Here is a 23,674-nt window from a genome sequence, read left to right as displayed (position 1 = left end):
GGTAACTGAATCAGCTAGTACCTTGCTCTTGGAATTCCCAACTACCCAGTCTAGGGTATTTTATTGTGGCAGCTGAAGCTGACTATATATTTATGGTAGCTATATTTTACCTTTGAAGGAAACTGCCAAACTTTTTCAGAGTGACTGCACCATTTTACATTCCCACCAGCAATGGAAGAATGTTCCAGGTGCTCCACATATTCATCAGCACTTGGTATCATCTTTTGTTGTTTAGCCATTATAATATCTATGTGGTCATATCTCACATGATTTTAATTTGTATTTCCCTAACAGTTAATAAATTTTAAAAAGATGTATTTATTTATGTAACCAAGAACTGGGGTACAGGCCGGAGGTGTGGGGGGTGAGAGGATTCACCAGAGACAGAATGGAAACAGAAAAGGTAGATGGGCCGAAATACACTGCTGAGGGGAGCAGCGGGTGAGACAGGAGAGGTCTGCTGCGCCATGTGGGTTGCTCCCTGGCAGGGGATCAAACTCATGCTGCAGTGGCTGTGAATAGCTTCATAGGCTGTATCTTAACCCCTTGCACCACCAGGGAGGCCCCTAACAGTAAATAATGTTGAGCAATTTTTCATTTGCTCATTCGCAAATGGCATGTTAATTATATTTAGTCTAACTATCCATGAACCTACTCTTCTTTCAATCTTCTTTCGTCTTCTGAATCAGCATTTTGTAGATTTCAGTGTATAAATCCTGCCAATGTTTTGTTCAATTTATTCCTGTGTACAGTTTTGGGAGCTATTTTAAATATTTTGAAATATTCAGTTGTTCGTTGCCAGTATTTATAAATATTTGATTTATATTGTATTGATTTTTGTGTGTTGACTTTGTATCCTACAACCTTGAGAAACTCCTGTATTAGTCAGGATTCTCCAGAGAAATAGGATCACTAATATATCTCTGTTCCCAGTGCATTTGGTGTTGTGTTACAGATTGGCTATTCCAAGAGATGTGTAATGAGTGAATGCTAGGTTTTTAAGGAAGTTTTCTATTTTATCAGTTTAAGGAAGTTCTATTCTTATCACATATGGATGCTGAATTTTATCAAATTTTTTCTACGTTAACTGATATGACCACATGGTTTTTCTTTTTGAAACCATGAATCTGGTGGACTAATTTGAATTACTGAACCAACCCTACTTGGTCCTGGTGTTTTATTCTTTTTATACATTGTTGAATTCAGTTTATTAATATTTTGTTGAGGAATTTTATGCCTATGTTCATTAAGAAATTAAGATTGTGGGTCTCCCTGGTGGAGCAAGGAGTTAAGCCACGCACTGTGAAGCAATCCGCAGCCTCTGCAGCATGAATTCAATCCCCGGCTGGCTAGGGTTCAATCCCCGGCCGGCTAGGGAGCAACACACATGGTGCAGCAGACCTCTCCTGTCTCACCTGCTGCTCCTCTCAGCAGTGTATTTCAGTCAATCTGCCTGTTCTGTTCCCCACTCTGTCTCTGGTGGATCCTCTCACAGCCCGCACCTCTTGCCTGAACCCCCATTCTTGTATGTATAAATAAATAAATCGTTAAAAAAAAAAGAAATTAAGATTGTACTTTTCTTGTACTGTTGGAGTTTTTTTTAATTTTTTACATTTTATTCTCTATGTCACTTAGCTTGGATGCTTTCTCTTGGTCTATATTTATTTCTTCTCTCATCTGCGTTCTTCTATTGAGCTCATCTGTGAATATTTTATCTTGAGTGTTGTGTTTTTCAACTTTAAAATTTGGTTCTTCTTTATATTTTCTATTTCTTTCCTGACATTTTCTATCTTTGGTACTTGCTTCCTAAATATGTATCTAGAGTCTTTAAAGTCTTTTTTTTTTTAAAATAACTCTAACATCTGTATAATCTAGGAGTTGGCACAATATGATTTTTTTTCCCTGAAAATTGAGAGATTCAATAGTAAAAAGCTGGAGGCTTTTCCATTAAGATCTGGTATAAGGATGTCTACTCTTTCCACTACTATTCAGCATAGTATTGATAGTTACAGATAATTATTGATAGTTACAATTGAATCCAAATTGGGAAAGAAGTAAAACTATCATTATTTGCAGTTGACATGATAATATACAAGATCCCACAGAAAAACTAATCAAAACAATTAGTCAGTTTAGCAAAGTAGCAGGGTATAAAATCAACACACAAAAATCAGCTGCCTTCCTATATACAAACAATAAGATAGAAGAGAAAGAAATTAAGGAAGTGATCCCCTTTATAATTACACCAAAAAAAAAACCCCACAAAGTAAATACCTAACAAAAGTAAAAGATCTATACAAAGAAAATGATGAGATGTTGAAAGAACTAGAAGAAGACATAAAGAAATGAAAAATTATTCCCTGTTCATGGATTAGAAGAAACAACATGGTCAAAATGGCCATCCTACCCAAAGCAATATACAGATTGAATGCAATCCCAACAAAAATATCAATGGCATTTTTCAAAGAACTGGGGCAAACACTACTGAAATTCATATGGAATCATAAAAAGACCCTGAATAGCAAAAGCAATCTTGACAAAATAGAAAGAGAATGGAGGTATCACAGTTCCAGATCTCGAATTATATTATAAAGCCATAATAATTAAAACAATCTGGTACTGGAACAAAGACACACAGACCAATGGAATACAATTGAGATACCAGAAATAAACCCACAAATATGTGGACAGTTAATCTATGACAAAGGATCCAAGAACATACACTGGAACAAGGATAGCATCTTCAATAAAAGGTGTTGGAAAAACAGGACAAGCAAAAGAATGAAACTAGACCACCATTTCATATCATACACAAATCAATTCAAAATGGATGAAAGACTTGGATGTAAAACCTGAAACCATAAACTGCAAAGAAGAAAACGTAGGCTAAACATTTCATAACATAAGCTTTAGTGGTACCTTTAGGGATTCATCCCAACAGCAAAGAAAACAAAATAGAACATAAACAACTGGAACTACATTAAACTAAAAAACTTCTGTACAGTAAAAGAAACCATAACTAAAATGAGAAGACAACCTACTGAATGGGAGAAAATATTTACACACCATGCATCTGACAAAGGACTGATATCAAAGATACACAAAGAACTCATAAAACTCTGCAAAAACAAAACAAATAATCCAATTAAAAATGGACAGAAGAAATAACCAGTCTCTTCTTCAAAGAAGACATAGAGACTGTAAAAAGGCACACGAAAAAATGTTCAACATCATTTATCATTAAGGACATGCAAATCAAGACCGCAGCGAGATACCATCTCACACCTGTGAGAATGGCCCATATAAAAAGACCAGGAACAAGTGCTGGCAACAATCTGGAGAAAAAGGAACTCTCCTACACTGCTGGTGGGAATGCAAACTGGGTCTAGCCCTTATAAAAAGTAGTACAGAGGTGTCTTAAAACATTAAAAATAAATCTGCCATTCGACCCAGTAACTCCACTCGTAGGCATCTACTCCCAAAATTCAAAAACACTAATTTGAAAGGAAACTTCCACTTCCATGTTTATTGTAGTGCTACTTGCTACAGCTAAACTATGCAAGCATCCTAAGTGCCCCAAAACAGATGAGTGAGTCAAGAAGATGTGGTTCTTGGGCCTCCCCAGTGGCGCAGTGGTTGAGCGCTAGGTTGCAAAGCTGCCCGCGGCCTCTGTGGCGCTGGTTCGATCCCCGGCTGCTCCCTGGCCACCGGAGGAGGGTCCCACATGGCGCGCAGACCTCTCCTGCCGCCTGCTGCTCCCCTCAGCAGTGTGCTTCGGTCCTTCTGCCTGCTCTTCTCCCCGCTCTGGCCCTGGTGAGTTCTCTCACCCTCCAGCGCTTCTGACTATGCCCAGGGCATGTATAAACAAACAAACAAATAAATAAATAAATAAAACATGCCTCTATTTAAAAAAAAAAAAAGAAGATAACTCATGCAATTTGTGGCAACATGGATGGAGTTGAAAGTGATAATGCTAAGTGAAGTAAGTCAAAAGAAGAAAAATAAATACTGGATGGTGTCACTAATATGGTAATATAAAGTAACTATGGTAAGGTAAGAGTAAGATAAAGGCAAACTTAAAAACTAACTCTTGAAAGGTAACTACAGAACTGAAGCACCAAGGGAGAGAGGTGGTCTAGGAGGAGTTAGAACAGAGGGAAGGAAGCACAATGGGCTATGGGAGATTTGGTGGTGGGTGCACTATGGTGGTGAGACCTGATGAGGGTATCCAAATATACCTCAATTAAAAATAAATTAAAAAAATAGTAGCAAGAGGGGCCTCCCCGGTGGCGCAGCGGTTGAGCGCTGGGTTGCAAAGCTGCCCGCAGCCTCTGCGGCGCCGGTTCGATTCCCGGCTGCTCCCCGGCCACCGGAGGAGGGTTCCACATGGCGCGCAGACCTCTCCTGCCGCCCGCTGCTCCCCTCAGCAGTGTACTTCGGTCCTTCTGCCTGCTCTGCTCCCCGCTCTGGCTCTGGTGAATTCTCTCACCCTCCCACGCTTCTGACTGTACCCAGTGCTTGTATAAACAAACAGACAAACAAACAAATAAATAAATAACACGCCTCTATTAAAAAAAAAAAAAAATAGTAGCAAGAGTCAACATTAATAAAGAAACATATTTTTAAAACTCTATTACTCTTGGTCTAAGTTTTCTAATGTCATTACTATAATGTAAATTGAAATATAAGCAATAATAGATTAATGCTTTGAATTTGAAAAAAAAAATTGAGAGATTCCTGGTTCTTCCTACATCTAGTTATATTTTACATCATATCCTGCATATTTAGAATATTGTCAAATTTGGGTTATCATTTAAACCCTAAGGAATTTTACTTTGTTGTTGTTGTGTTCAAAGGCAATTGCCCTACTTTTAGGCGCAGGCCATAAGTTCTGATCTTCATTGTGTAGATTGTGGTTCCAATGTCAGTTTTCCAAATTTCCAGTACAGTTTGGTTCTGTCATTTAAGTACGCCACCCAGTGGTCAATCTGGATCCTGAGTTGAAGTCTACCCAGTATTCAATTTATAATGCCTGTGAGTTCTGTTTAGGGTCAGACCAACACAGACCTAGTTTAGAGGTGAACAGGGGAGTTCATACATAACTTTTGGGGTCCGCAGTTGCTTGTCTTCCTTTTTCTGGTAACCCAACACTTTTTGGCTCCCTAAGTCCTCCCTAAGTTGTCCTCCAGTAAGACAGCTGAAGTTTTAGTTTTCCTTCTCTGCCCTTTACTTCTCTCAACTACATTTGTAATCTGGTCCAAGCAGTGAGAGGACGCAGACAATAAAAGCAATAGGGATTTGCACCATGCTTTGGGCACCAAAACTCCTCAAATAAAGTGAAAGTTTTCCTTCCCTTTGAGTCTATTGTGCCTTCCTGCCCTCTCTGCTGTTGCTGTTGCAGTGCCTGGAGGCTGGGGTGGGAAAGAAGGCAAAGGAAAAAATAAGGATATGGGGTTTCTCCCATCCTCTCTGGCCTTTGGAGCTCCTTCTCACTCCTTGGGCAGGAGGCGTAACACTTCTCTGAATTCTTTCTGTGTACTCTCTGGGTGGCAGGCCGCCTTTGACAGTCAGCCAAGAGAGACCAAGGGGAAGAAAAAAATGGGTAAATTCAAAGCTAGTTCAATGAAATTTCAAATTCTACTCTTCGTCCACAATCTGCTTACTATTATTTACTTTGAAAAGTCTCCAAGGAGCTGCTCTGTGCAGTTAGTTCAGGACGCACGTTATCTCCAGCAGGAGAGAGAGGAGTGTGCTTGTTTACTCCCTTTTCCCCAGGTCTAAGCCTCTGTTCTTGTAATTTTTTTTTTCTCTTCTACTTACTTTGGTTTTAAATTGCTCTCTTATTTTTTTTTTCCCTCCCACTAGCTTCTCAAGGATATAATTAGACCATTGATTTTAAACCCTTCTTCTCTTCTAAATACTTAAAGGAATGGTATTTAGGGCTTGGTTCTACTTCTCTGCAGTTTCCTTGGTTTCCTCCCTCCGCCTGTGTCAGTTCCACCTTCCAGCAGCTACTGCACTGGCAGCATCACTACAGTGCGTTCTAGAGAGAGAAGGTATCATCTCTTCTGTTTCTTTTTTAGAAGTAAACTTTTTTTCAGAAGCCAAGCCTCTCATGTCTCATTGGCCCAGACTGGGTAATATAGCCATTCCTAAAACAAAATTACTTGCAGGTGTAGTAGAGTTGCCAAGATTGACTTAGACTAATCATTACAGATAGAATGAATATTGAAAAGTCAAACCATAAAACCACCTAGGTGACAAAAGGGCTAAGAACAGATGAAAAAAAAAAACAAGATTTCACAGGCTAATCTGATTCTGATGCAGCCCCACTGACATACCAACATTTAAATAGTTGATGTGACACATCCTCCAATTTTATACTTTTCTAGTATATCCTTATGGAAGTCAAGGAAGCAAAAGTATCAGTTATTTAAAAATTAAGAAACTCCAATTTACTTGTATATTTGAGAAGCAATGTGGTAACTTTTCACCCTACTACATGGACACCATATCTGCTTCTGTACTGAGCCCACTATTCCATGCATGAGCTGCCTTGTTTACTGGTTTCTGGAGAACCTGGCCCAGTGTATGACTCACAAATTCTTGTGGAATGAAAACATTTGCAAATTATATATCTAATGAGGGATTGATATACAGAATTTATAAAGAATTCCTATAACTCAGCAGCAAAAACAATAACTTAATTTCAAAAATGGACAAAGGACATGAATAGACATTTCTTCAAATAAAACATATAATTGGCTAATAAGTTTAGATGCTCAACGTAACTAATCACTAAAGAATACAAATCAAAACCACCACACTATACCACCCTTGTTAGACTAGCTATGATTAAAAATACAAAAATCCCACCATCCTTAGTGTTGGAAAGAACGTGGAGAAATTGGAACCCTTGTGAATTGCTGATGGAAATATAAAATGGTGCAGTTACTGTGGAAAACAGTTTGGTGTTACATATTTAAGAGGGAGGGAGGGAAGAAAATGCCTTGTGGGATTAAAGCTCTTGGAAAACAGAGGAGCATTTGGAGGAAGCAGGCAAAGGATGTAGAAATAGAAGTGAGGGAGAATATGATGGCAGCCAGGGTCCTTCAGACGTGGAAATGGCAAGGGATCAGAGAGATGCCTCTTTCATTATGAGGAGAAGAGGAAATGATGAGTGAGGTGTAGGTAACTTGACAGGAGGAGTAATGCAGGAAGCAAAATCATAGTCATTTACCCATAAAGAGGAAGTCGGCAAAGGAGGATGGCTGAGCCCACACTGTTGCCAATTCCCACCTGCCCTGCTGCCTTCCCTCCAGAGGGTGAAATTTCTTCTTTACCAGACACACTTGCACAGTGGAAACATAATCAGAATTTTGCTGGGGTTTCCTGGAAAGCTTTTCTGTTTCTAGCAGAGAGGGCCATGGCTGGTGTTCCTCTATTTCTTTCTGATCTGATCCCAAATGCCATTCCTGGAGCTGGAATAGCTTTCTTATGTATCTGAGAAAATAATCAAGGAGAAAAGTCAAAAGAGAGGCAGAGATAGTGGCCAGACTAGTCATTGTCCAGTTGCTGAGAGCCAGTTGCAACTTACCCTCCAGATTTCTGGTTCCAAGTCTTATTTAAGCCACCAATGGTGGATTTTACATCCAGAAACAATCCTGACACAAGATTTAAGGACAGTGGTGAGCATGTGACCTGGTCTTCAAAGAGAATGGGAGAGAGATGAAGAGAAAGCATAGGAGTATAGATAATATTGAAGGCTCTTATGAAGTGAAACTTATTTTTAAAAATAGCACTTTCATTTGGTGCACTATCTGTAGAAATTAATCCTTCTAATGGGGGTGATGATGATGATGCTAATTTTTATCAAGGTTAGCCCACATCATAATTCCCCTCTTAGACAAACTAACACCTCCTACTTATTAAGAAATCTATGTAGATACAAGTAACTCAAACATCAATAGCCTTTAAAGTCTCATGATGTACATAAAAAATATGATTTTTACTACTTTCTGATAAAGAAATTCAGATTATTCAAAATGAAGAAAAGGAAATCTGACAAAGTTTGCAGCAGCACCAACATAGATGCTTCCCTAAGAATATTTGATTTTTGATTGTGTTATTTTATTCACATAGTACCTAAGAAACTGGCTTTCCATAATTAAGCAGTAATTCACAATACACATATATCTGAAGCATTTGCTACTTTAATAGATGGCTTGTTCCTCTCTTTAATTACAAAGAGCATGAGCCCCAAATAAAAAAACTCAACATTCTTAACAACTGAAAGTATACAAAATCCAATATATATTTATATTCACTAGAACTGGAAAGGATAATCACTATCAGAAAATGCTATAATTAAAATTTATATTCACTTCTGCTACTAATCTTATATTTATGAATATATTAACTAAGCAGAGCAGACTAGTCCCACATTTGTTCCTGGAATTACTCAAAGCACTAGCTACTGGATTTCTTGTTAGTGAAATGTTTACAGTTCATGAGGAACCCATCAGACATAGGTTCACCATGAGCCTCCTCTTCCCTTCTTCCAAGAACTTTCATTTCTAAGATTTGCCTCCATCTGGGGCAACCATAGCAGCCTAGAAAACATAATACATGCATTCTTCTAATACACCACAGTTTGGTCAAGAATTCCTGGAGAAGGGGACATTATACTGTATACTGTCAGAATAATTTTAATAACACACATCAGTCCTTTTCTATTTCAACAGGGAATCTGATTTGTGTAATTCAATATGTGTAAAACTTTGGGGGAATCCTTCAAATTGAACTTTAACAATTTCTTCATTTGTACAAGAGCACTGAAATCCAGGCTCTCACTTTGTGACACTCGTCTAGAAACTCATCTAAGAATGTGTAAGACCCTGAAATGGCTGTCCTGTGATGCCTGAAACACATACCCAGCTGACTGTGCCAGAAAAGGGAGCAAATGAAACAGTGAAGGATAGTGGTCAGCTGCTAAGGGTTTCCTTCTCCAGGTAAACTTCTTGCAAATGTCACAGTTGCCAATATTCCTGTTAGCTCAGCTCCACCTAAACAGCTTTTTCATCATCTCCCCATTTCTTTATCTGGGTATCATCCACCTTATATAAACACCCATAGGCAGCCCTATTTTTAACTAGAACATTTCTCATGTTTAGATCATCCCTCTAGACATGTAAAGTCATCTTAAGATTCTCAGTGAGTTTTTTCCAAACTATATTTTAAAGGTTGTTTTAGGTTGAGTCCCTTTACCCACCTGCTTCCTAATAATGACCCTGGACATTTCTGCCCAGGTTTTGAGGTACATATTTGGGGGGACAACTTCCTATCTCCCTATCTTGAATCTGGTGACAAAAACCAGATGGGAAACCTTTTTAAAAAGTACTAAAATCTCTAGTGTAAGAACTCCAAAGCCCAGATTAGGAAATGGAAGGAAATATCCATTTTTATAGTGAGTAACTCACACATGCCTTCTCAACAGGAAAAGTGGTTTCTGTCTAAAAAGGAATATTCTAGTTCATTATTTGTGTTAGTAATGGAAATAGCAGATTATGTCTGAGAATGTCTTTTCAAGAGCTACGCTGGGGATGGAAATCTGAAGTCAGCTTTAGAATCTCAAGCACCCAATGGAACACTGCTGATGAGCAGAAAAGCAAGCAACTGCATAAGACAGTCCACATCATCTCTGTGGCTTGTGTGGCCTCTGAAAGGAAACTGATTCCTACTGAAGTCACAGTTTAATACTAATATTTATACTAAGGGGTGTTTCTGTCCTGTGTCTTCTCTCCCATTGAAAAAGCTCTGAGTAAATGCTGATGGACTTTTTCTCTAGTGTGTCTTTTCCTATGTCTGAAAAGATTGGAGCTCTGACTGAAGGCTTTCCCGCAGTCATGACACTTGTAGGGTTTCTCCCCAGTGTGGATTCTTCGATGCTGAATCAGGCTCGCGCTTCGGCTGAAAGCCTTTGCACACTCATCACATGCGTAGGGTTTCTCTCCACTATGGATTCTCCGATGTAGGATAAGGGCTGAGCTCTGACTAAAGATTTTGCCACATTCATCACACTTGTGTTGTTTTTTTCGAGACGGGTTTTCCTGTCTTCTTTCAAACCTGCCATCTTGTTCACAGGTTCCTGCATAGTTGAAATTCTGGGAAGCTGTCATAGGTAGAATATTAGAAATACTACAATGCAATCCTGGGCCGGAAAAAGTCTTTTCTTTTGAAGCAGACTTTTCAATTATAGTTCCAGTGTATTTATCTGAAATAATACACAAAAAAAGCACATGTCACCAGTTATCTGTATAGAATGAAAGAAAGGAAATAGGATGATCCAAATGAGATGATTAGCTAGAATGTTTGTAATACAGCATCACAATACAGAAGGTGGAGAGGATAAGGAAGAACACTGAAATCATAATGCAAAAAAGAAAGGTGTATATATTGCGGAAGCAGCTAACCAGAAAGATGAGAAGGTCTATGCAAAAACCAGAATGGTAAGTAGGGGTAAAAAGATACATCAGGGCCTCCCCGGTGGCACAGCGGTTGAGTGCCGTGCTGCGAATCTGTCCGCAGCCCCTGCAGCACTGGTTCGATTCCCAGACGGCCAGGGAGAACCCCACATGGCGCAGCAGACCTCTCCTGCCTTGCCCGTGCTCCCCTCAGCAGTGTCTTTGCTCCGTCTGCCTGTTCTGCAACCCGCTCTGGCTCTGGTGAATTTTCTCACCCTCCCGCGCTTCTGACCTGTACCCCAGTTCTTGTATAAAAATAAACACATCTTTAAAAAAAAAAAGATACATCAGAGAATGAAGACGGTCTGGCAGAAAAGAAAGGGCCTCAAAGATGAGGGATTACTGGAGAAACAGAAGAGCAACTGGAAGAAGAGGAATCAAGTTTAGTAGTGGGTAATAACAAACAAGATTTAGTATGAGTATCAATAAAGAAAATTAAACTTTAATAATGATAAATAAGTCAATGATTAATCAAAGAGAGGACATGAAGAAGGCCAAGGGGCCAAACAATATGCAAAATAATGTCAGAAAATACAAGTTGGGGGGAAAAAATAATTCTAGATTAGGGTAAGACCTTGTAGCACAGACTATCCATCTACCAAAACTGCTACTCTTCTATGTATTTTATAGTTGGTTTTATTACTATACATTATTATGTATAGTTTACTGGAATTACTACTGGTTTAAAATAGAAATCATTTTATATATGATAGGGATTCTATCTCAGATTCATTTTTTATAAGCTCATATCCCAAAGTGACCACAATATCTAATCACAACCATCAAAATCCTGGCAAGAGTCAAACTTTGATAGCAAGGGATCAAGGTCATCTGTAGACATACACAGAAGTCCTGTAATGGCCTTAAGATGTGGTTTCATTAGTCCATCACAAAGATTCGCATTTTCTCTGCCTTCTATTGCAAGATCCTGGGCCTTTTGCTTTCTGTTCCAAATTTCTACACAACTTTAAAAAATGTAAGAAAGGTCTCTGTGAAAACACTCACAAGCAGGACACAGCTCTTGTCAACACTGGGAGCCTGGGCCTTGGCTTTGAGGCTTATCACTTCTATAGTCTGTACCATATGAAGGTGAAGGCAAAGGCACTGGGTTCCTTTCCTCTCTTGATGTGGTATGAAAAGCCTTTAGCTATACTCCTAGTTAAGTCAAGATAGCTGCTACCCTGGAGGCAGTGTCCACTACAAGCCTCTTGGGAGCAGGTATTTATAGAGTAAGTGTGAGATATCTTTTCTTTAACAACCTATTTTCTAACTGTCTCTAAATGTTTGTGTTTTGTTTTTTTTCCTGTATGTCTTATCAAAATCACCTTGAAAAAACTCTAACCTGATCAGTCTACCCAGGTGGGTAAACAGGAGGCGATACTCTCAACTAGGGTTTTTCTCTTAATTTCTGGCTATTTTAACAAGATGATCATCTAGAAGATGGGTCTCTCCTCAACTGTCACCTCTATTTCATATGTAGCTACTATTTAATAAGACCCTGTCTGCTTCTTATTTCTCCCCTTTATTGTTTGCTTTTTTCCCATAGCACTTATTTTTTAGTATGTGTGGTGGAAGAACAGATTGCTCTCCTGTCCATTTGGGAGTGCAACAGTAGAAAGTGCTGCAAAGAGCAACAGAGGCTAATTGAGGATGGGAGGGAGTAGAGAGAAATTTGCAAAGCACTGTGAAAGCAGTTATGTTAGCTCTGACAGGGTGACTTAACAGGAGATAGATTTTATTTTATTTTTTTTAATTGAATAGAGTTTTATTTATTTTTTTGATTAATTTTTTATTTTATATAATTCTTACATCATTTTTCATTTTTGCACAATGCATGCATTTTCATTTTGGTTATATTCCCCATACAAATGCACCCCCCCTTATTTTGACCCAAGTCCTTCCTCTCCCCTTCCCCCCCACCCGTAGTGTGTCTCTGACTTATAGTTTCTTGTTGATTTTGATTTTTACTTTGTATTAATTAGTCTTTTTTCTGGTCCCTTATTTAGGTTTTCTAGATTCCTGCTATGAGTGAGACCAATATTTTTCTTTTTCTTTCTGACTTATTTCGCTGAGCATGATCCCTTCTAGCTCCATCCATGTTGCTGCAAACTGCATGTGTTTATCTTTTTTGATTGCTGAGTAATATTCCATGGTGTATATGTACCACATCTTCTTGATCCAGTCATCTATTTTTGGGCATTTGGGTTGTTTCCATAGCTTAGCTATTGTAAATAGAGCTGCTACAAACATAGGCGTGCAGGTGCCCTTTGGAATTAATGTTTCTGTGTCATTTGGGTAAATACCTAGGAGTGGAATTGCTGGATCATATGAAAGCTCCACAGAAGATAGATTTTAAACTGTGACCTGAGGGGGAGCCCCTCAGAAGGGCCTTAGGTGCTATCTTGAAGGCAAAAGAAGTGGGAAGGATGACAACCAGGAGCCCATGGGCTAAGACTGCTTACTCCTGCCTCAGTCAGTGTGGTTTTATATTTTGCAACTCCACATAACACTGCATTTGAGAAAGGGGTCATGCTGCTTTAAAAGGTTTGAAAATCCTGGTGGAGATAATGCCAGAGATTTAAAATCTGAAGATTTTATAAGAATCTGTGAGAATTACATGAAAGAAACAAAAACAAAACACTGAAAATATTCAATAGCACTAGTGGAAGTTCCTGCAGAAAGAGGAGAAAAGAAAGGAAACATGAGACCTCTTGAAGAAAGCAGCTGAGATGTGTGTTTGTCCCTCACCGTTTTGTGTTAAGGAGTGAAACTCCCACGATGCCCGCTGCAGCTGCGACTTCTCTGGCTTGGGTCGGCTACTTGGTAACTCCTGCCTGTTTTCCCAAGGTGCTGGCTTCTCTGCAAGCATGTCCTCATTTTGTCCACAAAAGACCTGGAAACAGTTAGGTACAATTGAAGCCAAAGAAAACAATCAGGTTGGGACTTGAGGGCAAAATAACAAAGAAACGTAAGGGAGAAAAAAGAAAAAGGAGAAAAAGCAGAGCTACATTCTATTTCCTGGCACAACCTCGAGGGCATCGACCACACCACACATCCCATTGTGCTAAGGGCACACACAATTTGCAAGCTCTATGCAAAGACTCACCAGTGCTCCTGGCTCATGCTCTCATGCTCACCGACACCCTCTTTACCTGCTCAGCTGGCCCGTCAAGCTCTCTCTCCAGCTCCTCCAACATAGCCACGGCTTCCTCTCCATTCTCTGGTTGGTGCTCTAGCAGCCAGGCCTGCAGCTCCTCAGGTAGGCTGGCCAGGAACTGCTCCAGGACCAGCAGCTCTAGGATCTGCTCCTTGGTGTGCACCTCCGGCCTCAACCACCGACAGCAAAGCTCCCTGAGCCGGCCCAGCGCCTCCCGGGGCCCAGGAGAATCCTGGTAGCCAAACTGCCTGAACCGCTGGCGGAAGGTCTCTGTGCTGTAGTGGCTGTTCCCATGCAGGCTGGAGTCCAGATCACAGGCCTGTTCTTCCTCCTCCATCTTCACTACCAAAAGGCTATCTGGCTCATCCGAAGTTTGTGGATGGACAGTTAATAACTCTCTCAATTTTGCAGACATCTGGGCTGGAAATAGTTCAGGACTGCTGAGTTTTAATCTTCAAGGTGATGAAACTCTCTTTATAGACACTCCTTAAACATGAGAGCCAGAAACAAGTGGAAAGAAAAGACAAATGCTTCTTATGATAATACAAGATTAGAAACATAAAACTGCACAGAAAGCACTGCCCTTAATCTTAACATAAACCATGCTTTCAAAGAATATGTCCTTCTTTAAAAGAATCAAAGAGCTAAGACTCATTAATTCATATGCATGAGTAATTCCCAATTTATTTTAAATGCCATGCCTACAAGGCAGACTAAATATCATAACAGATCACCTGGGATTGCACAGGAGCTCCTGGAGAATAGAAATAAGGGAAGCCTGAGAAAAGCTATGACTTTGGAGCAGGTTCAAAGAGCCAATAATTTTATCTAGCCTGCTGCAAAGAGATCTTAAAATAGTCTCACGAGAGAAGTACTTCCCTGTGGATTTTTTCAATATTTACTAATAGTTAAAACAATTATTATCTTGACATTAAAGGAACCATTCAAAAGAAAAATTACAGATCCCTACATCTAACTGTACTTCCATTTTTCAAACTTCCGCTTTCCGCCTGTAACATCTATATTAATTAACTATATTTTTATTGTACAATAGGTTTCTAATGTTCAGTAATATAAATAATGCTGGAGGTATATCTTGATGAAGATACTATTTTTCTCCTTTCAAATGATTTCCTTCAAAGTGCCCTAAGGTCTCAGCTGAGGTTAAAGAGTGGCAACTTTTGTCTTGTTGTGTATTATCAAATAAATTCACAATGACACCAGCAATACAGTGATGTATGAGGGCAACAATTTCTCCAAGCTGCTTAGTAGGAAATGGGTGGGTAGATATTTTTCTTGGTGGCATTAAGTATATATATTACTGTAACTGATGATAATACAGAAATCTTATATGAGGCCCAATTTGCCTCCTTAAGTAACCTACCACTTTGCCCCCACTTCACCAAGCATGGTTCTAGGCTCTGAAGTTCAGCAATCTGTGGCTTCATAAAGCTCATGCTCTAACAGGTGAAAGACAATGTTCCCAAACAAATAACACAACTTCATCCAGTGATGCGTTTCACTACAAATGGTAACAACTGACACAGAGAGAACTACTGTGTCAAAACCACCTTAAGTATAAACTCATTTAAATTCTCACAGAAGCCCCAGATGGTTATTTTTACCCCGGAGTGGTAGCTAGAGAAGCTGCCTGGTAAGCACGATCAGGGTGAAGGGCAAAGCTGGGGTCAGAGTCCAGGCCATCAGACTCCTCCACCGAGCTGCTGCATGGGGAAGAGGCTCCAGGCAGCAGTCGCAGCACAGAGGAGCACTCGACCACCCGGGCTGGAAGAGTCTGGGGTTGAGACAGGGTGGCAGGAGTTGTTCAGGCCACGAGAGTCATCCGGGACCCTGTATTAAAGAGGCCTCTGGGGCCACCCCTGGTGGCGCAGGCGGTTGAGCGCCGCGCTGTGAAGCTTCCCGCAGCCTCTGCAGCGCTGGTTCGATCCCAGCCGCCGGCGAGGGTCCCACATGGCGCGGCAGACCTCTCCTGTCCCGCCCGCTGCTCTCCTCTGCGGTGTATTTCGTCAATCTGCCTGTTCTGTTCCCGGCTCTGGCTCTGGTGAATCCTCTCACCTCCCGCGCATCTGTACCCCGGTTCTTGTATAAAATAAATAAATCTTAAAAAAAGGGGGGGGCCTCTGGGTGTCACAGAACAACTGGCCACCAGATCGCACTTGGGCTCTTCAGCACCAGGAGCCGAGCCTTTGAGATGTCACAGCTGCTTTCAGCTCTACACAAGACACTGCACCCTAACCCCGCCGAGGCGCACGACTGCTGGTAACAAACGGATCCCTGAGGAGAGAATCAATCGGGGGTCTTCCCTTAGAGACCCGCCGCTAACTTCAAAATTCTCCCTTTAGTGGGGGGCTCGGGGAGGATGTGAATGCGACGGTCCCCCGACATCCCTCCCCGACACGCCCACGCGCGCACTAGGCTGCGCTCCTTGCCGGGAGGGCCCAACCCCGCGAGAGGGCGAGGGGGTCGCCGACGTGGTGGGGGAGCGCGGAGCAGACCCACAGAGGGGCAGGTTCAGCGTGGGGAGCAGGCGCCACGGCGAGGGGGTGGTGCGCGGACGCGTGGTGAGGATCCCGAGCGTAAGCAGCCGAGGCGGGGGCCGCGCGTAAGCGGCGCGCAGCGTGAGGAGGATGGAAGGAGAAGCCTATGAAGAGGGGGTGCACGGCCCGCGGAGGAAGGGGTGCAGGAGCCGATGCGAGGCGGAGCCGAGGTCCACGGCCACCCCCCTCCCCAGCCCAGCGTGAAGGACGCGTCTTCCAGCGGCCTAGGGCACAGCAGAGACCCCGGCTCTCACCTCCGGGCAGGGAAAGACGGCCCCGCGTTGTCGGGGAGAAGCCGGGAAGCGCCCCCAGGAAGCTGCTTCCGGTTCTCCCGCGGTGGAGGCCGACCCCGGTGTGGTGGAGGCGGAGCTGGGGCTGCCCAGCGGTTGCCAAGGAGACGAGCCGGCGCCTCCTCGCGCTCCCGCGCCACTGGGGAGCCAGGGCCAGGGGAAGACCCCCACGAGTGGGAATCCCGCACTGGCATCACCGTCCAAATAAGCCAGCATTGCTATTTAACATTCCCTTTACTCACTTTTTCAATAATCCAGTAAGGTTACTCCCATTATACGGGAAATAAACCCAAAGGTTCTGTGCCAAGTTCACAAAGAGGGGAGACGCGTCTGCTTTCTGTGGCTAAGCACAACTTTTCTCTAATACCTGCAGTGTTGCTGAGGTGAGGTAGGCTCCAAATGCTGAGTCTTTTTACAGTTCCCCAAAATGTGAAGAGTTTTGCCTAAATCGGACAAGGATTTTTCACTTGTGCACAAGGGAGCCAGTGACCAGCAAGGAATTTTCTCCTGGTTCCCTGAAAGGAGTGAGGAGGAGACTTTTAAGGGTTAGGCCACGTTCGTTTGCAGATGGAGATTACATACTTCACGCACCGTGTGTTTCATCAGCATTTACCAACTGTGCAACTGCTCTCAGCCTCTCCAGAAAATCGTAAGACAATTGTTAGTCAGGGCCTAACATTTTTTGCTAGCATAGCACCTTTGGTTAGTGTGGTGGGCCAGATTGTTTGAACAGGATGTTAAGGGAAGAACCTCCATCTGCGATTCAGTCCACCTGTTCAAACAGGACATGGAGCAACTCAGTCTAGCTCAGCCTGCCATTCAATTCCCCTGTCCCAACAGGATGTTTGACAGTTCAGCCCTCATTCAGTTTTCTTGCTCAAAGAGGAGGTTGGACAACTCTAATCCTACCAACTTTGCAATTTCTTTTATCTAGGTTGTCTCAGTCTTAAAGAACAGGCTTGAACCTCACTCTTCCCACTTCTGTGCTTTCACAGGAGAACCAGGCAAGCCTCTGATTGTATCAAGGAAAGGATGCATGATGTCTATCCACAAAGAAGCCAAGGTAATGTTCCCTAGAATAACGTAATGGATCACAAACTCAAGTTGCCAGATACCTGGTACAAATATCAGAGCAGCTGCAGGGCTAGTTGGAGTACTCTACTACTGGTAAATGAAATTTCTTCCCTCATCCTCAATATGGCTTCTATGGTATTTACTAGTGAATTTATACAAATTGAAACTTACTTTAATTATTACCTGGATGAGAATGGAGATGTTTTTAATCAACTACTGGGCAAATGTTTCCGAGGTAAAGACTACCTGAGATTCTTACCACAAACCATATTCTCAAACAACTTGAAAAGGATCCATGTCTCCCCAGTGCAGATTATGATCAATAAGGACTAAGTTCTGATGATGTTTTTGTCAGTCATGACTGTCATAGGGCTGTTCCCAGTGGGGATATTCTGATGCTGAATAAGCATTAAGCTCTAATTAATGGGCCTTTTACCTTCAACCCATCCATACAGTTTTACTCTACTGTGATTTCATTGCTTAATGAGATCTGCACTCTGGTTGAAAGCTTTTTCTGCCCCAAGTAGCTAAAACAATCTTGAGAAAAAAGAAAAATGGAGGTATCACATTTCCCAACTTCAAATGGTATTATTACACAGTATCAGTAATCAAAACAGTATGGCACTGGAACAAAAACAGAAAATCAGACCAACGGACTAGAATTGAAATCCCGGAGATAAATCCATTTAAATATGGACAGTTAATCTTTGATAAAGGACCTATGGCAATACAATGGAGAAAAAGATAACTTCTTTAATAAATGGTGCTGGAAAACATGGATAGTCACTTGCAAAAAACTAAAGCATGACCCATATTTAATTCCAAACACCAAAATTAATTCAAACTGGATTGAAGATTACCATAGAATACTTGAAAGAAAATATAGGGGACACATTATAAGACACCTACCACAAAGATTTATTTGGGACTACAACCCCAAACAGCAAAGAAAACAAAAGAAAAAATAAACAAGTGGGACTACATCAAACTTAAAAAGTTTTGTACCTCACTAGAAACCATTAAAAAAACAAAAAGGCTACCTACAGAATGGGAAAAAATATTTACATACTGTTGCATCAGGCAACACCACACTGACAAAGACATGGGAGTCATGGAGCAGGCTACATAATGCAGGATGCCCTTTTTTTTTTTTTTTTAAAGATTTATTTATTTATTTATACAAGCACTGGGTACAGTCAGAAGCGTGGGAGGGTGAGAGAATTCACCAGAGCCGGAGCGGGGAACAGAACAGGCAGAGTGACGAAATACACTGCTGAGGGGCACAGCGGGTGCAGGACCCTGGCCAGCAGCCAGGGATTGAATTGGCTCTGCAGAGGCTGTGGGCAGCTTTGCAGCCCCGCGCTCACTGGCCATTTTTATTGATAGAATAATCATAGAGCATCAGCTACGTGCATTAGGACTAGGAGAAAAGGATGGGTGAAACTCAGGAATTTATCTTGGGCTTGGGGGAACATGAGTCTGCTGACCATCTTATCAGCTTGATGACCAAGTGTTGTAATTGAAACTGGGCCTCAGACTCCCGGCCATGGTCCTAATCTTACCAACAAGGCATTCCACTGATCATACATCAGTCCTCAGCCCCCTGGGTGTTCCCAGTCATACCTCTTGATGCATACCCTTCCCAGCGTGATCACGCTTTCTGCTCTTGATTGATATGAAAGGCACCTTGTAAGGTTTGGTTCCTATGATTGACTGGTTCTGAAGGGAAGTTCTGACCTTTTATAGGAATGCAGAACTGCAGGTAACCATAATGGCAGCCAAAACAGGCTGCTTAAGTTTAGCAGACCCACTGCATACCATATTTGATAAGGGGTTAATCTCCAAAAATTATAAAGTATTTATACAATCTAACAGCAAATAAACAAATGACCCAATTGAAAAATGGGCAAGGGACCTAAATATACACTTCTCCAAAGAAGACATTGAGCTAGCTTACAGACATATGAAAAAATGTTCAACATCACTTACATGGGATATGCAAATTCAAACCACATTGAGAATCACCTTACCACTGTGAAATTGACCCATATAAAAAAGAATGAAATTAACAATTATTGGTAAGGATGCTTTGAAAAAGGAACTCTCATCCACTGTTGGTAAGGATGCAAGTTGGTTCAGCCCCTGTGGAAAACAGTATGGAGATTTCTCAAGAAAATAAAAATGGAAATTCTGTATGACACAGCAATACCTCTATTAGGTGTGTATACAAATAATATGAAAACCCTAATATGAAAAAGATCTGTCTGCACCCATGTACATAGATTTGTTCATAATTGCCAAGTCATGTAACCAGCCCAAGAGTCCTTCAACAGATGAATGAATTGAGAAATGGTGGAGGGTGGAGGGACAAATTATGATACCATAGAGGCGAATATTTAATTTACAAAGATTTGAGGCCACCAAAAATATTTAAATATTTTGTCATTGTATTCAAAATAAAGACATTTCTAGGTAGAAAAAAAAAATCTCAGTGTATGTTAAGAAAACTAAAAGGGCCTCCCCGGTGGCACAGTGGTTGGGCGCTGGGTTGCAAAGCTGCCTGCAGCCTCCGCAGCACCAGTTTGATCCCCAATCGCTGGGTGAGAGGGTCCCACATGGTGCACAGAACTCTCCTGCTGCCCACTGCTCCCCTCAGCAGTGTACTTCATCAGTCTGCCTGCTCTGCTCTCCACTCTGACTCTGGTGAATTCTCTCACCCTCCTGCACTTCTGACTGTACCCAGTGCTTGTATAAATAAATTAATTAAAAAAAAAGAAAACTAAAAAAAAAAGAATTACTGTATAATTTGGCAATTTCACCACTGGGGTTATACCCATAAGATTTGGAAGTATGAAAGAGATATGTGGATTATAGTAGTACTATTCACAATAACCAAAAGATTGAAGCCACACAGTGTCCAATGGCAGAAGAATGAATAAACAAAAGATGGCATAGATGTGTAATGCAATATTATTCAGCTTTATAAAGGAAGGACATTCTGATACTTGCTATTACATGGATGAACCTCAAGGACATTATGCTAAGTGAATTAAGTCAATCACAAAAAGACAAATGCTGTATAATCCCACTTATATGAGAGAAATGAACAGAGTCAAATTTATAGAGACAGAAAGGCAAATAATGGATACTAGGGACTGAGGGGAAGGGGGATATTAACTAGTTTAATGGGTACAGAGTTTTGGTTTTGCAACACGGAAAGTGTTCTGGCGATTGATTGCACAACAAAATAAATTTAGTCAACATGACTGAAATGGTTAAAATGGTAAATTTTATGTCTATTTTGTCTATAAAATTTATAGATTATTCAGGAACCAATAAAAAAAAAGGAGTCCTAAATAAATGAAGTGATATCCTATAATCATGGGCTAGGAGATCTGATACTATAAAAATGATAATTATTTCCAAAATTGTAGATTTAATGCAATCCCCCCAAAATGTCAATTTTGTCTGGAAATTGAAAAACTGATAACATTTATATGGAAATGCAGAATCAAGAAGAGTCTAGACACTCTTAAAGGAGAAAAATGATGTGGTAGGATGTTGTGTTGGCTATCAAGATGCATTAAAATCTGCAATAACAAAACAGTGGCATATTTATGTGAGGATGGAAAAACATATCAATGGAAAAGAGTAAAATTCCAAGGAATAGGTTTGTACATACATGGTTATTTGATGAGTTACACAAATAGCACTACAGAATAGCGGGTGGAAGATGGTCTTGTCAATAAAAGATACTGGGTTTAATTAAATATCTATATAGAAAAAGTAGACTAAAATTTTAATCCTAATTCACACCACATACAACCACCATTTTAAGTTCATGGTAGACCTAAACATACAAAGCAAAATAGTAAGATTTTGGAATATAACGTAGGAAAACATCTTCATGATACTGGGACAAGGAGAGATTTTAAAAATAGGACACTAGAAGCACTTATCATAAAAATGATAAATTTGGGCCTCCCCTGTGGCGCAGCGGTTGAGCGCTGGGTTGCGAAGCTGCCTGCAGCCTCTGCAGCGCCGGTTCGATCCCCGGCCACCGGAGGAGGGTCCCACATGGCGCGCAGACCTCTCCTGCCGCCCGCTGCTCCCCTCAGCAGTGTACTTCGGTCCTTCTGCCTGCTCTGCTCCCCGCTCTGGCTCTGGTGAATTCTCTCACCTCCCGCGCTTCTGACTGTACCCAGTGCTTGTATAAATAAAAAAAATAAAAATAAATCTTTAAAAAAAAAATTTAAAAAAAAAATGATAAATTTGACTTATTGAAATTCAAACTTTCTAATCCTCAAGACTGAAAATGCAAGTATGGGATCCAAGGATAATCAAGGAATTATCCTTGCACTTGCACCTGTGCAGCAAATGAGAGGATTTAATCTAGTTTTGAGTGGTAGGACTGAAGATAACTCCAATAATATTTAAAAGTAGTATTGTCAGAGATTCCAGATTTGTTTAACAATATTGAAAGTACCTTACAGCTTTAGCAGAGAGTTTGGGCATTCATTTTAGTCAGTACCTAGAAAACTAAGCAAATGAAAAAATGATTTCCCAGGAGCAAAAACACACAAGGATGTTAGCAGAAAGAACATATAATTAGGGCCTCCCCTGGTGGCAAAGCGGTTGAGCGCTGGCTTCTGCAGCGCCAGTTCGATCCCCAGCCACCGGCGAGCGTCCCAAAAAAAAAAAAAAAAAAAAAAAAAGAACATATAATTATACAACACTTCCTGGTTCATCTGTGAATAGTATCCACAAAATCATAAATCACAGTATTGTAAAAATGATTTATTAATATAATATAACAGTATTCAGATATAATGCAGTTATATTTAAATATAGGATAGTTCTAAGTTGAAACTAAATTAGGATACTATATATTTAAATATAATGATATTTTAATTAATATAGCATTATAATATTTAGAGGGAAATTCAGATAAAAACTAAATCCTGTCTCCCAAGGTTATGAAGTAATGTTCTTGGACCTTATTTCCACAAGAGGGCGCAAGGTGTGTATAAGATTTTCGACTTCATTGTTTTGGTACTGGCCTGGGGCTATAATCAGCTAATTACCTGTGTCCTACTTTGTTTTTGGTATAGTTGACAAACTGATGTTAACATCTAAACAATCATTTTAGCGGTCCAGTCTACTGCACAAGGTACATCCTGACGAATACGACATGATTCAAGCACCCACAATCTTCTGGAGTCACAGAACAATCAAGAACTATGCATTCGGGAAATAGCTAAGGGCCCCAGGAATCCTGCAGATAAGGATTTGGGGGTGTTCCTTTATGAAGGTTGGGATGGCGAGGGGTTGGGGTGTTGGGTGGGGGTATGAAGTTTTGGCAGGGTATTTGGATGAATCAGTGGGGACAGGATAGACTGCACTTGGGGAAGTCAACTGTTGGAGCTCTGAGGGCCCTGAGTGAGGTGGGATTGCAGGAACAAGTAACCTGGAAGGAGGGAGCAGTGATGAAAGAGCAAGGTTTCTTAGCCAAGATTGCAAATACAGGGCAGATTCTGTGAGGTCTCTCTCTTCTTTAAGTTCCTGAACCTTCCTTTGAAATTCACTTAACGCTTTTTCCCCCTTCTTCCTTTGTCCTATGCAGTGAGTTTCATCCCTCAGGCCCTTTGACCTTCACCTGCCCTACCCTTCCTGTGGCCCTCTGCAGGCTATACTTCACTCACTCCTCACAGAGGTCATTTTCTTTGTCCAGACTCTTTCCTCTTAAAGTACTGTTTTCTTTCTGGTCTTGCCACCTCCCCACAACTCCCCTTATCTGAGGGTGTGTTCTTAAATATCAAGCCCAGGCTGCCTTCTTAGTCACTGCCACCTCTGCTGGCTTTCAGATTTCTAGATATTAATGTGGGCCAAAGGACACACCCCCTCTGTGTCTACCTACAGATGTGTTCATTTCCATTCTGGAGTACAATCTCACAATGGGATATTGTGGGCCAGATTTTCTGGGCCTGAGGTGAGGGCTGGATCTCCAGGGATGGGTTAACCTGATTAGGTGACTCATTTCCCTTTGGGACATTTCTGTCTCCTGCTTTGGCT

At 41.1% G+C, this 23,674-nt stretch overlaps 1 protein-coding gene across 1 annotated transcript; it reads right to left on the bottom strand.

The window, feature by feature from the left end:
• Positions 1–6,667: 6,667 nt before the first annotated feature.
• Positions 6,668–16,581, bottom strand: ZNF396 (zinc finger protein 396). Its single transcript, XM_037508662.2, has 4 exons — positions 16,493–16,581; positions 13,676–14,166; positions 13,272–13,416; positions 6,668–10,273 (listed from the first exon to the last, which is right to left on the bottom strand). The coding sequence occupies exons 2-4, from the start codon at positions 14,093–14,095 to the stop codon at positions 9,771–9,773; spliced, it is 1,068 nt and encodes a 355-aa protein (XP_037364559.1). The 5' UTR covers positions 14,096–14,166; positions 16,493–16,581; the 3' UTR covers positions 6,668–9,770.
• Between the last annotated feature and the right edge of the window lie 7,093 nt (positions 16,582–23,674).

Source organism: Talpa occidentalis, unplaced genomic scaffold (assembly GCF_014898055.3).
Source record: "Talpa occidentalis isolate TD23 unplaced genomic scaffold, MPIMG_talOcc4v2.1 talOcc4.13, whole genome shotgun sequence".
NCBI lineage: Eukaryota > Metazoa > Chordata > Mammalia > Eulipotyphla > Talpidae > Talpa > Talpa occidentalis.
This window is presented reverse-complemented; position numbering and strand designations above follow the sequence as displayed.

What these genes read in the sequence shown, in the direction of transcription:
- ZNF396 (XM_037508662.2), bottom strand. Translation starts at nt 14,095, where the DNA reads ATGTCTGCAAAATTGAGAGAGTTATTAACTGTCCATCCACAAACTTCG. An exon ending in TTGACGGGCCAGCTGAGCAG is followed by an intron (nt 13,417 to 13,675) that starts GTAAAGAGGGTG and finishes AACTGTTTCCAG; the next exon opens with GTCTTTTGTGGACAAAATGA. An exon ending in TCACTCCTTAACACAAAACG is followed by an intron (nt 10,274 to 13,271) that starts GTGAGGGACAAA and finishes GTATTATTTCAG; the next exon opens with ATAAATACACTGGAACTATA.